We start from the raw sequence: 13,408 nt of genomic DNA, 5'->3' as shown, positions 1-13,408 counted from the left end.
TGTGTGTGTGTGTGTGTGTGTGTGTGTGTGTGTGTGTGTGTGTGTGTGTTTTAAAAGATTTCATTTATTTGAGAGAGGGACAGAAAGAGCAGTGAGGAGGAGCGGGTGAGGGAAGGAGAGAGGGAGGAAGGAAGGGAGAGAGGAAGAGAAGAAGAAAGGGAGAGAGGAAGGGAGAGAGAGAGAGAGAGAGAAAGAAAAGCAAACTCCCCGGAGAGCAGGAAGCCCCACGCGGGGCTCAATCCCAGGTCCTGGAGATCATGACCCCAGCCAAAGACAGACGCCCAACCCGCTGGGCCACCCAGGCGCCGTCGACAAAGCTTTTTAATTAATCTTTGCATTCCCGTCCCCTGGCACCGCCCCTGCACCAAGTAGGCGGCTCATAATTGTTTTTAAACGCGAATTGTAACTAGAGGACTTGAGTCCACTGATAACACAAATCCACTGAAGTATTTACCGAGGGTGTATCTCACACGCGGACACTATCCAGGCACAGAGCTCAAGTTAATCATCATTGTTTAGCCTTGAGTAGTCAGGATTAAAAGACGCGAGAACAGCGAAAGCAGGGACGGGGGGCTGCCTTCCGGCGGACCGACCCTGAGCGCAGTCTCCATTTCGCAGCATCTCCCCCGCAGTCCTTAACCTCACTGAGCTCCTTTCTCCTCTGTTTTACATCAACAGGGGCCTCCGCAACACTCAAGGAAGACGGGGACAAAGACCCCACAAAATGGCAGCTAGCGTCACTCTTTTTTTTTTTTTTTAATTCCACGGACACCTGATGGAAGCAAGCAACCCTAAGGGCGATCCCTCCCCGCCTCCTGCACCAAGCAACTGACGCCGCATTCAGCAGCCGCCACAAGGAAATGGCCTGAGAGCGCAGGATGTTAAGGGAAAGGGCGGGTCCAAGGCCGCAGCCCCGCCCAGCTCCCGGCCTCAGCCGAGAGGGCACGTCAACCTCACCTGGGCAGCCTGGGAAAAAGCACATTTCCAGGTTCCACCCCCACCCCCAAGAACTCTGATTGGCGGGCCCGGCCAAGGCCAGGGAATGGGCATTTTTTTTACCCACCCCCCCCCCCCCCAATCAATCCTTACCCCCAGGTAAGTCTGTCGCAGGCAGAAGTCCCTCACCATCTCAACAGGTCACTGCCACCCTCCGAACGGAAGGACGGCAGGGCGCAAAATACCTACCCGTCCTCTCTCTCTAGGAGAAGGAAACGCACGCCTAGGCGGCCCTGGGGTCTGCCAATGCGGGGAATGCACAGCAGGTGGCAACCCCCACCCCTGCCAGGGGGGCTCCTTCCCTCAAATAGTGGGGAGCGGGAGGTCCTCCCGTGGACCAGGAGGAGCCCCGCCCAGCCTCTTGCGGCTGCGGGTTTCAGATCCACCCAGGGCCGGGAAGGCAAGGCGGCGTCCGGAGGCTGGGACCCGGAGGCGCTGATGGGGGACTCCGCGCCGGGTCTGCGGAGGAGGCCGAGCCTCGCCCCACCAGTAAGCTCAGCATATCCGGGCTCCCGAGGGCCGTTCCCAGGCGCGGAGCAAGGTTTGATGTGGACCAGATCGTAATCACAACGACAAGAAGTAATCAGGAAACAATAAAGGGGTGAAAAGGCACGGCTGGTCTTATTTCCGCGCGCGATAAACAGCGCCGGGGCGGGTCCGGCTTCTCGGGGTTTCCAAAGGAAGGTGGGCAGGAGTGCAAGGCAGCCGCGCGCTCGGGCCCAGAAGGGACCGGATCGCCCACGGGGCCCGGGCCCGAGCTGCAGCGGGGATGACCCGCCCGCCTCCCCGGCCAGCCGCCGGTTCATGGCGCCGGGTGCGGAGCGGCCAACCTGTCAGGCCCGGCCAGGCCGCCCGGCGCCCAACCCCAGCCCGCGCGGACAAAGGCGGCCGCCGTCCCCGGGCCCCGCTCACCCGGCGCGAGGCCTGCTGTCCATCCGCTTCTTCTGGCGCACCGGCTGCAGCGGGATGTTGTCCGTCATGTCGCCCGCGCCGCCCGCCTTGGCCGCCGCGCCCCAGCGCCGCCTGGGCCGCCGCCCGGTCCGGCCTCCGCGCCGCCGCCCGCCGGCGCCGCGCCGCCCCGGGGGAGGAGGCGGCGGCAGCGGGCGGGCCGGGCCCGCAGCGAGGGGGCGAGCTCGCGAGCGCCGGGCCACGCGCGGAGCCGCCCGCGCGGCCCGACCGACGGACACGGGCGCACCATGGGCCCGAGCTCCGCGCTGCGCCCGCTCGCCCCGCGCCGCGCCTGCCACGGGGGGCGGCCGGTTGTGTCCGCGCCGCCGCCGCCGCAGTGTCCCCGCCCCCCGCCCGCGCCGCGCGCCCCCCACGCGCGCCCACCCGGCCACGCGCCCCCCGCCCACGCCTCGCCGTGCGCGCGCGCGCCCGCCGGCCGCCACCCCAACCCCATCCGCGGCTCTCCCGCACATGCACACACCAGTCGCACTCCCCGGTCCCACCGGGGGCATTTCCTCTCGTGGTCACGCTGGCACCAACATGCACTGCCACGCTCCAGCCCTGCAGACACGCACTCATTCTCACCTGCTTGTTCCCTGTGGTCGTCCCCTTTCACAACCACATGCGCACCCTGCCACCTCACCCCCCGACATCCACGATCACGCATGCATGTGCACACACACACGCCGTCATCTCACCCCCCGACATCCACGATCACACACCTGTACACCCTACCACACTCACCCAGCATTGGTCCCCCTCCTCTCCCCATCCTGAATCTTAGGCTTCATACTTGGGTGCTCCAGGATCACAATCGCACACCCTACCTCACTCCACTTTCAGTCCCCCTCACACACCCTCACTCTCCCGCCTGGATCCCTGGGATTCGCCATCACACACATGCACACACTCATTGTCACACTCCCTCCCTCAGCTGCCTCTGGGGCTTACACTTGCCCTCCCAGGCCCTCACACACATTCAAGCATGCTGAGAATCTCACACACACACGCACATCTGACCCCTCCACCCAGACCCACATCCGCACCCAGGTGTTCACACACTCCCACACAGTCTGTAGGATCCATGAACTTTCAAGGGCCTGTTAAAGCTTTGAGAACAGGAAGAAAATGAGTCCTAGTGCCAGAAGGAAAGTGAGAAGGGGCAGGGGGGGGGGATTAAAAAGCTATATGTAATTGAGGAGCCTCAAAGTGTCAAACCCTGTAAACTAGCTTCCTGTAACTAAAGCAAAGTTCTAAGTTAATTACACCTAATATATTTCACACGGCGTATGGGTGCCTTTTAATATGTGTGCTATGAGCCACCAGGTATCTGTGTCTAGGACCCTGCCTAAAGGAAGGCCAATCCCAAACCCAGAAGTGTGACTTATGTCATGTCACAGTGAAGTTCCTCATGAAAAGAAGCAGGCCGTTAGAATGGGGGCATTGTGCCTTCGAAGGGAAAAGAGCACTGTCTGGCTAACAGAGCTAGGTTTGCTCTGTGCTCATTGCGTGGAGGAAACGTGAACACCTGGTTGTGTTTACTGACTGTGGCATCAAGGTAGGGCCTCCCCACCCTCCTCTATCTGCTCCCCTGGAGGTCCCCCTTAAGCTCCACCCACCTCACCTCAGCGGCAAACCCTAGACCCTCCTCTCCACTCCACTCCCACACAGGCCAAAAGAAAAGACCAGAGATTGTGACCCCACACATCTGGGGCCCTGCACAGGTGAGCTTTGGTTTTTCCTCATGCACCTAAAACGTGCATGGGGTTCCATATTTAATCCTCCAACAGCTCTGCCAGCTAGGGCGCTATCAACCCCATTTTACAGGTAGGGACATAGCAGGTCAGAGTGGCCTGCACAAAGCAATGAGCTTAGGAAGGAACTAGGCTGGGCTCCAGGGCCTGGCTTTTCAGCCTCTCACAGGCAGGACGAAGTTACAACACTTCCAGCCACCTCCCAGTCCCCATTTCCAGATAGCTCCAAGCTCCCTGCGGCCCTTGTGGAACCCATCCACGGCCACCGCCATCAGACTGTGCTCTCTTTTTCTGAAAGCTGGAGTAGAACCATGGCTCTGCTATCCTGTATCACTCTCCCGGACAACTTACAAACGGCCAGACCTCAGTGGCTTCATCCATAAAGTGTGGATGATGCCAGCCTCACAGGATTGTTGGAAGGTTTAAATGAGTTCATCATAAATAGAAAACGATTGGAAGAGTGGCTATGCAGAGGAAGCACTCTGTAAGGCTCATTATTACAGAGTTGGACGAGTTCAGTGCAATCATGGGAATGGGAAGCCCTTAGCACAATGCATGTGCACGGTAACACTCAGGGAAGGGAAGCGATTACGATTCCTCCTCCCCCTACTGTTGGGAATATCCTTATGTTTCCCTAATTAAAGAACAAGCACCATAGTACTTACCATTGGTCCTCTCTGGACAAAAAGATTCTAGATAGATATTTAAAATACGGTTTAATTTATAGACTATTTTGGGGGGTTAGTTTGGGATTTACACAAAATCTGAGCACATAGGAGCAAGAGCTCCTTCCCCTAACCCCATACCTATCTACTCCATGTCGCCCCCAACCCAAACTCAGCAGTTCCCTTGTTATAAACATCTTGCATGAGGCTGGTACATGGATCTTAGAAGTTTCCTTATTTTTAATCTACTCTTTCTACTTTTTTCTTTAGTAAACATGTATGACTTTTACAATGTTTTTACATAATCATTTTTTATTGTGTCTTATTCTTTTTTTTTTAAAGATTTTATTTGACAGTGAGAGAGATCACAAGTAGGCAGAGAGGCAGGCAGACGGAGAGGGGGAAGCAGGCTCCCCGCTGAGCAGAGAGCCCGATGTAGGGCTCGATCCCAGGACCCTGAGATCATGACCCAAGCCTAAGGCAGAGGCTTAACCCACTGAGCCACTCAGGCGCCCCACCGTGGGGCTCAAACTCACCCCAAGATTAAGAGTCACATGCTCTTCCAACCAAGCCAGTCAGGTGCACCTAAATGAACAATTTTTTAAAAGACCAAGGGAGCCCCCTCTTATTCTCCAGAGGTAATATTTTCATGTGAAAAGAGGGATGATTTTTACTGTTTTTCTGTTTTCCCAAGTTTTTTTTTTTTTTCAGTACACTTTTATAAATAAGCATTGGAAAAGACACTTCTCAAAAGACTTCAGCAAGGCAATCCCTCAGGAAGAGAGGCACTTAAAAGCTTTTATCTCATCTTGCGAGAGATCTAGATGCATGAGGCAGGAGAGAGGCCTGTGGGGCCTTTGAGAGCCGTGCTGTGGGCCAGGAGAAGGGCAGGGCTAGGACAGGGCGGTGACTGGAGGGAGGGGTAGCTGGGGGTCCCACTCAGCAGGACACCGCTTCCCTCTTCCCGGCCCGGCCCTGCCTTCTCCCCGCGGTCCTGGGAATGGTCACCTCGGGGTTTTGCTTGCAGTCTCTTTGTGACCCTTGGAGCCCTCTCGGCCCAGCAGGCCCTGAGTACAGGAAGCTCCCCGTACTGATACCTGGAACAGAAAGGTCTTTAACAGATAAGCCAACCTAGTCCAGTCTCTGCTTTCCAGAAGACACTGAGGTGCGTAGAGGCCACCCAGCCTCATCCACAGATGGTAGGCTGAGGCCATAATCTGTTTTGAGATCTCTGTACAGCCCACCACGAAGCCTTGTTTACATGGATCTCCAAGCTGTTTATAGCATGTTGGCAGTAAGTAGACAAGAGGTCAAGGGCGCTAGCATACATGAAATGGAGGCAGGGAACATGGGAACTCAGAATTATTATTTTTTTTAAGACTTATTTATTTATGGAGCACCTGGGTGGCTCAGTTGGTTCAGTGTCTGCCTTCAGCTTGGGTCATGGTCCCAGGGTCCTGGGATGGAGCCCTGAGTTGGGCTCGAGCCTGCTTCTCCCTCTCCCCTCTGCCTGCCTCTCTGTCTGCATGCGCTCTGTCAAATAAAATTTAAAAAAAAAATTATTTTAGAGCTAGACAGAGAGCAAACTTGAGCGGAGTAGGGACACAGAGAGACTCTCAAGTAGACTCCCAGCTGAGTGCAGACCCCAACACAGGGCACGAACCCACAACCCTGAAATCATGCCCTGAGCGAAGTCAAGAGTCAGACGGACACTTAACCAGCTGAGCCACCCAGGCGCCTTGGGAACTCAGAATTATTACAAATCTTTTGGGTGCTCTCCAGCTGCAGGGAGAAGTGAAGTTCTTTGGGTGCCTGGAATCTTCTTTCTGAATGATTCTGGGTGAAGGCTCTAGGTGTTCCCTCCAGCAGAGCTGCTCAACCTGGGTGCTACTGACATGTGGGCTGAATAGTCCTTTATCCTGGGGGCTTTCCTGTGCATTGTAGGATGTTTAGCAGTACCCTGGTTGCTTTCCCCTACAAGCCAGCAGCGGCTCCCCTCCCCCCTCCCAGTTGTGACAATCACAGATGTCTTCAGATATTGTGAAATGTCCTGGAGGGCAAAATGTCCTGGAGGGTTGAGACCCACCAGGCCAGAATGGGAGGTGAAATTATTTTTAAATGTCTAGCAAGGCTGTGTCCAACACTAATCTCATCATTCCCCTCCCTGAAACACACCGACCCCCCTTTTGAAAAATAACTCAAGAACTTTCCAGAAGCAACAGTATCTACCTAGGACTTAGTAATACTACTTGGTTTGTACAGTAGTGTTTTTACCTCCAAAAAGACATAGGGAGTTTTGGGAAGATGCCACAGAACAGTCATTCACTCAAGTAATCTTCACGGAGGAACTACAGTGTTCAGGGTACTGGGTACAGGGTACAGGGTACAGGGGACTGGGGAGATACAGTTAACAGACAGACACAATCCCTGCTCTCTGGTGTCCGGGACTGCTGGCTTCTAGAAGATATTATCCCGGCAACCTGTGCCTTTCATTGTCTTATTTCACAACTCTGTTGAGAAACTGCTGTAATACACATGACTCTTGCCCATAGAAATGCAGATGAATTTTATCCAGTGGAATGTAAGCATTGCCCTGTAGATCCCAGTGTGCCTTTGCTTCCGTGGTCCTGACTGCCTGCTTTCCTGGGGAGTGGAGTGGGGTGGCGGGTGTGGGGGCGGGGTTGATTGTCTTTTGAATCGGCTGTAAATCTGTTCGTGAAATCTTTGACACATGTCCTTTTCTATTTGTAGGAGCCATGATTTTCCTTTTTTTAAATATTACATAAGCGTAGACAGCAAATCCACAAGTAAACATTTTGAGAGAGCAAAACGCCATGTGGATGGGAAAGATACATTGTGCAGTTGCTAATCCTCCTTACTCGATAAAAATAGAACATTAGCCACCTAAGTGGACCCCTCTGATTTCCCCCTTAATTTCACTGCCCTGCATGATCCCAAAGGGCGGCGATCTGAAAATCCCTGAGCGTCCCCTTTTTTTCTCTGGGGTCTTTGCCATATGAGAAAAATGAAGATGAAGGTATTATTGGTCTCTGTCATGTCAATTACCTCAGGATATTTCAAGAAGTTAGCAGAAATAATTTTTCCCATCAAAGTATCAGCACATGTTAGAAAACAAAAACAAAAAACCTCAAACGGATTTATGGGAAATAGGAAAAGGGGACAAGTGTCTTCAACACTGGGTCTAGCTAGAGCACATACCAGTGGACCCGGAGGGCCACCGGCCTCATGGCTTTTAAGGACCCACAGTGATCCAGTCGGCATAAAATTAACTTCATCCTTGTTTGGTGCCTCAGTCTTTAGGACGCCCCTATTCCTTTCAACTTACTCTTTGCTTAAAATAGTTGTTACAAAAGCGTGGAGAGTGGAAAGAATAGGGGAGGGGACAGTTCTGGAGGCCATTTGGGATGTTTCTTCTCCCAAAAGGGTCACTTTCAGATATACTTTTTTTTTAAGACTTTATTTGAGAGACAGCACACATGCGAGAGAGAGAGGAGAGAGAGAATGAGCAGGGGGAAAAGCAGAATCCCTGCAGAGCAGAGAGCCCAACCTAGGACTTGATCCCAGCATCCTGGGATCATGACCTGAGCCAAATGCAGACACTTAACCAACTGGCCACCCAGATGCCACCAAATATACTTTTGACTTTAATAAAACACAGAGCTTGATGCTTCTTCAGAACATATTTGCAAGATCTTATCTTAAATACCACAATTGCAAAGCCCACTTTTGAGAGGTAAATTTACTTCCTTATCCTGATTTTGGCCTAGTTTAACTAACGCTCTTTATTTCTTTTGATATTCAGGAATAGTTGGAACAGGTTAAAGCTAAATGATACAGACCTAGGGTTTTTGTTTTTTGTTTTTTGAATTTTGAGAGAGAGAGAGAGAACACGTGAGACAAAGAGCACAAGCGGAGAACAGCAGGCCGAGAGAGAACCAGGCTCTGTGCTGAGCAGGGAGCCCAACGCAAAACTCCATCCCAGGACCCCAGGATCATGATCTGAGCCGAAGACAGATGCCCAACCGACTGGGCCACCCAGGTGTCTCTGGTTCCGGATTTTTTCCTTTAGGCATAAGTCTGGGTTTTCATGTGTGCTAAGATCGTAAAACCATACACAACAGCCATATTTGACCAAAAACAATGGCTTCTTTGGGCATATCAGACTGATTGCTTTGAAAGCCAACCCATTTCCTTTTAATATAAATGGGTTCCTAGGGCGTCTGTGTGGCTCAGTTGCTTAAGCCACTGCCTTCTGCTCAGGTCATGATCCTGGAGTCCTAGGCTCCAGTCCCCTATCAGACTTCCTCTTCTCTGAGAGAGCCTGCTTCTCCGTCTCCCTCTGCCTCTCCCCCTGCTTGTGCTCTCTCAAATAAAAAAGTAAAACCTTTAAAAAAAAAAAAAAGGGCATTCCTAATCTCTGTGATCATTTCACAAATGCCGAATCATTATGTCATACCTGCCACTAATAAATGTGACATACACCTCAATTTTAAAAGTACAAATTCAGGGGTGCCTGGGAATCTTAAAATTATATATATATATACATATATATACATGTACACACACACAAATTCAGTACAATCATAATTCGTATTTGGGGTCATGCCACTTTGCCAGTTACATTTTACAGCAAAACATACTTTAATTTTCTATCTAAACCTTTCCCCAGCTTTCCTTAGAAAATTCGCTTTTGCATGTATACATCCTTCAAGACTCATTTACTTTTAGATCTTTCTGGAAGATAAAGGACATTCTCTGCCATTTGTGAGTAATGCACTGCCTGTGACCTCAAATAAAATAGATGGCCAAAGAGATGTATTTTGTTATGCAAAAGCAATAAACAGTAAATTTCTTTTTTCAAAAAGGAATGGGCATCCCTGGGGCACCTGGGTGGCTCAGTCAGTTAAGCGTCTGCCTTCAGCTCAGATGGGGAGACTGCTTCTCTCCCTTCTTCTCCCCCCCGCAACCCGTGTACACTTTTGCACATGCCAGCTCTATCGCAAATAAAATCTGAGAGAAATGGGCACTCCTTATTTAAGCGCTTCATGCTTTTGTTTTAAAGAAGAGAACAGAACTGAGGGAACTGGTAGAATCAAGGCTCTACAAAGACCTTCAGCTTTCTCCACAGGAAAAAGTGCCTTCTTTCAATGACTACATTTGGGGGCATCTGTCTTCCGCTTAGGTCGTGATCCCAGGGTCCTGGGATTGAGTCCTGTGTCAGAAACACAGGCTTAGCCAAAATACGGCTTTTTGACACCCAGAATGAACTTGTACCACACCAAGGAATGAGGGTCTAGGAGAGCAGCAGCATCCTGCCACTTTCACTTCCGGCCACGGGCATCGGGAGATCTTGGGTTGGGTCAACGGCAGCGGGGTGGGGGGGGGTGTCAAACGCACACACAGGAACCAATGAAACGGGATGAACCCTGTTGAAACTCAGTTGCTATGTGAAAACCCATCTTAAAAATTACCCCAACGTGGGGCACTGGGGTGGCTCAGTGGGTTACAGCCTCTGCCTTCAGCTCAGGTCATGATTCCAGGGTCCTGGGATTGAGCCCCATATCAGGCTCTCCGCTCAGCAGGGAGCCTGCATCCCTTCCTCTCTCTCTGCCTAGTTGTGATCTCTGTCAAATAAATAAAGATCTTAAAAAAAATTACCCCGACTAAGCCTCTATTTCCCCTTGCACCTTATGCTTGGAAAGCAATCCATCAGGGAATGATGAAAATTCATCATTGCACACACGCAAGGAGCTACATAACCATCATCTTCAAGATAAAGGAGCTGCCCACTGCTGGGCATCTCCTGACCTAGGTGACCTCCTCCTTGGTCTCAACACACTGAATCAGGATCCACCTGCCCCCGGGGTTGGGACAATTCTCCCTAAGGATGGTGTCGACTTTGAGCCCAACAGGAGAAACAAGGGAGACTGCCATACTGAACGCTCCCTGCGTCCCAGGTTTTCTTCATGCTCTCGCCATAATCCTATCAATCAAATATATTCTCCCCATTTCGCAGATGAGGTATCCAAGGTCCTATAAATTACCTTGCCCCAGGGTACCCAGGCTAAGTGTTGACCTGAACTTCCTTCCTGAATGACCAGCCAGTGATCTCATGAACCCATCCTTTGCAGACTAGATGTGTACCCATGTCCCCTAACCCCTGACTTTGTTTCCTGATGTTCTATGGATGTGGACAGGCATTAACTTCCCAGTTGGGGCTCAAGCCACCTACAGCATTGTAAGCAGGTCTTGCAGCTCTGAGGGTTGCCTTTGAAACAACTCTAAGGGCTTCCTGTAAACATGCAGCCATTTCAATACTTTCAAATGTCACCTGGCTCAACCCAGTGCTCCCAGACACGGAGAGGGAAACCGCCACCTTCCTTCCAGACTGCCCTCCCCTTCTGCACAGCTGACAGACCAGGTGGGCCCATCAAACAAGGCACCATCTCCACCTGGAGCAAGGGGCCTCCTCTTTGACCTTCCCCAGACCCTCTCTGCAAACACGACTGCAACAAAGCAACAGTTCCTTCCCCAGAACACTTTTCTAACAGGTTCTAGGGGTGCCAACGGAAGGCAGAGGGTCAGGGGGAAATACGGAGTTTATCCCCCCCACCTTCCAGTCACACTGAGCTACAAGTGACAGTTTAAAGTCGGTAAGCTGAGATTTCCATCTCCCATCAGGTTTCAACAACAGAGTCTGACTACAAGGAACCCGTAAAGGAAATACCAAGAGGTAGGCAGGTCTCAAATGACCAAGTCTTGTGACATCTGCACTGGTTACATTCTGGCTCCTTCAACAGAAACAACGAGCGTGACTCTACATAGTGCTCACACCACAACCTGGAGAATTAGCTTCAAACTAAGGGCGGATGAAACACACAGACAAAACGCACGCTTACACAAACCACTGCCAAACCATGTGGAACCATCCATCTTTGCCCCATCGATCCCTCCGGTAGGAAGCTCCCCAAGGTCAACTGGCCAGGAGGAACACTATCCCTCAATGATGATCAAGACTGTTTACGAGGGGCGCCTGGGTGGCTCAATGGGTTAAGCCGCTGCCTTCCGCTCAGGTCATGATCTCAGGGTCCTGGGATCAAGGCCCTCAACGGACTCTCTGCTCAGCAGGGAGCCTGCTTCCCCGCTCTGCCAAATTAAGTACTTCCCAGTGTGAAAAGGGTTTATACTTGATTTCCGTTATCTAAGGGCCGGGTTAATCTTGCTTTCAGAGTAAATGGAATGCCTACCTCACTCCAAATTTAGGTGAGTTGAGGCCAAAGGACGGACAACCCTTGGAGGGAGGAGAGGCCACCCACCTCCCAAGGAGGTAGCCAAGCAGGGCTCACATCAGGTTAAAGGCCATGAGAACGGAATCCCCAACGTCCTCGACAGTCAGGAGACTGTCAGGAGAACCCATTCACTGATGGGGTCGCATCCACATCTGCAAGGTTCTCAAGCCTAACTCTGGTACTTCCCACTGGGTTTGCAAAGAGAAACACTGCAAAAGAAGGTTAAGACAACAGGATATTTTCCCAGTAGGACACTAACCTGATCTTGTCCTTGTTCTCTCTCCCTAGTGGGTATTTCTTCCACCATCCTCTCATGCAATCTTCCCTTGGAATAAAGTGCCAACTCCTATGTGATTCTCAGCAGTCCATTCTGGAGGAAATGGTGTGTCTCTCTGCCCAGTGACTCATACCAGATTAGGATGGGCAGTTACGGGGTAATCTCCTGTATGATAAGCCTCCTGTGGTCACAAGCAGGAGTTCTCTAGAATAAATTTACTCTAACAGAACTTTTTGGCTTAAAAAGATGCCAAGCAACAAGCAGTTATCTGTGCGCATGAGAAAACGGGGACAGAATGGATGTAACCATATGCACATACATCTTCGATTCTAGGACCTGGAGGGTCCTGAGGGCAAAATGATGCTTAAGTGAAGAGTTCTCAGGTTTAGAGCAGAAACGAACCAGAATAACTCATACACGCCTGGTGGTGGGGGGGAAGGAAAAAAAAAAAAAAACCATCCAAAATTTATTCTCCAACAAGACAGCATCAGCAGGTAAAACTACAGGGTTTCTCCAAAGATTATACATTCACAAGGGCATTACTTAACAGTAAGAAAGGCTCTGGCGTGTTCTCTGTAACAATATCCACTTCACAGTGTAAACAGGTTACTAGCATTATGTTCAACATACAATTCCAGAAGGAAAGGCACAATGTGGCAAAAAAAATTTTTTTGGATCCTAAAAGTCAGGTGCAATAACACAGACAAACTTTTGGTAACAGTCTTGATCTACTTCCCCACAAAGCAGGAGATTTCTCCACTCAGACATTAAGGTCTGTCTTTCTCCTTCCTTTTTAAACCATGAGAGCACGTTTCATCATTTCATATACAAAAAGGGGAGGGAGTTTAAAAACAAAACAAAACAAAACAAAAAACCAAAAACCAAAGAATCAAGAAAATATCTTAAATGTCCGGCGGCTCTCACCACATTAATCAACTCAAGGTTTAAGACAGGGCATGAGAACACTTCAGCGGTCAGAAAATAGGAAAATAGACGCTATGGCTACAAAAATAAAAAAATAAATGAGGTAGATAAATTAAAGCTTTCACACCCATGACTTGCCTGTTCCAACTTCGTAGCCTTCATGCAACACTCAACAATCTTCATAGTAACTTGGCATTAAGATGCACCAAGGACATTTCTGTACAAATTAGTATGAGAACCTATGAGGAACATGCCCTTCTGTGACTTTCTTCTAGAATGAAAACCCAAGTTCTTCAATAGAGTAGGCACTGACGAACCAAATGAAGTCACCTGAGGGTCCCTGCTCAGCTGCCCACCTCTCCTGGTGGCTCAGGAAGGAGGCATCTGGAAAGCAAGGCAGTACATTGGCACTCTTGGGGCTCTAACTGAACTGTTATTTAAATAAGCAGCAACACACATCAACTCCCTTTGGACTAAACGCAGTCCATTTGAGGGCATTCTATTTAAGGTTCCAAGGTTGAAGGAATTTTGTAA

The 13,408-nt window shown here is 50.6% G+C and overlaps 1 protein-coding gene across 2 annotated transcripts in view; it reads right to left on the bottom strand.

Annotated features, from left to right (window-relative positions):
- Window positions 1-2,523, bottom strand: part of LOC111141555 (ATPase phospholipid transporting 9A (putative)) — a 127,513-nt gene extending 124,990 nt beyond the window's left edge. Inside the window, exon 1 of one of the 2 annotated variants that reach the window (XM_022494182.1) lies at window positions 2,426-2,523. In XM_022494182.1, coding sequence (XP_022349890.1) covers window positions 2,426-2,523 — 98 coding nt within the window. Of the gene's footprint in view, window positions 1-1,908; window positions 1,992-2,425 lie in introns of those variants that run through there. The other variant, XM_022494181.1, reaches the window with a different exon arrangement.
- Between the last annotated feature and the right edge of the window lie 10,885 nt (window positions 2,524-13,408).

This window comes from Enhydra lutris, unplaced genomic scaffold, assembly GCF_002288905.1.
Source record: "Enhydra lutris kenyoni isolate GAN:26980312 unplaced genomic scaffold, ASM228890v2 scaffoldscaffold6, whole genome shotgun sequence".
Taxonomy (NCBI): Eukaryota; Metazoa; Chordata; class Mammalia; order Carnivora; family Mustelidae; genus Enhydra; species Enhydra lutris.
This window is presented reverse-complemented; position numbering and strand designations above follow the sequence as displayed.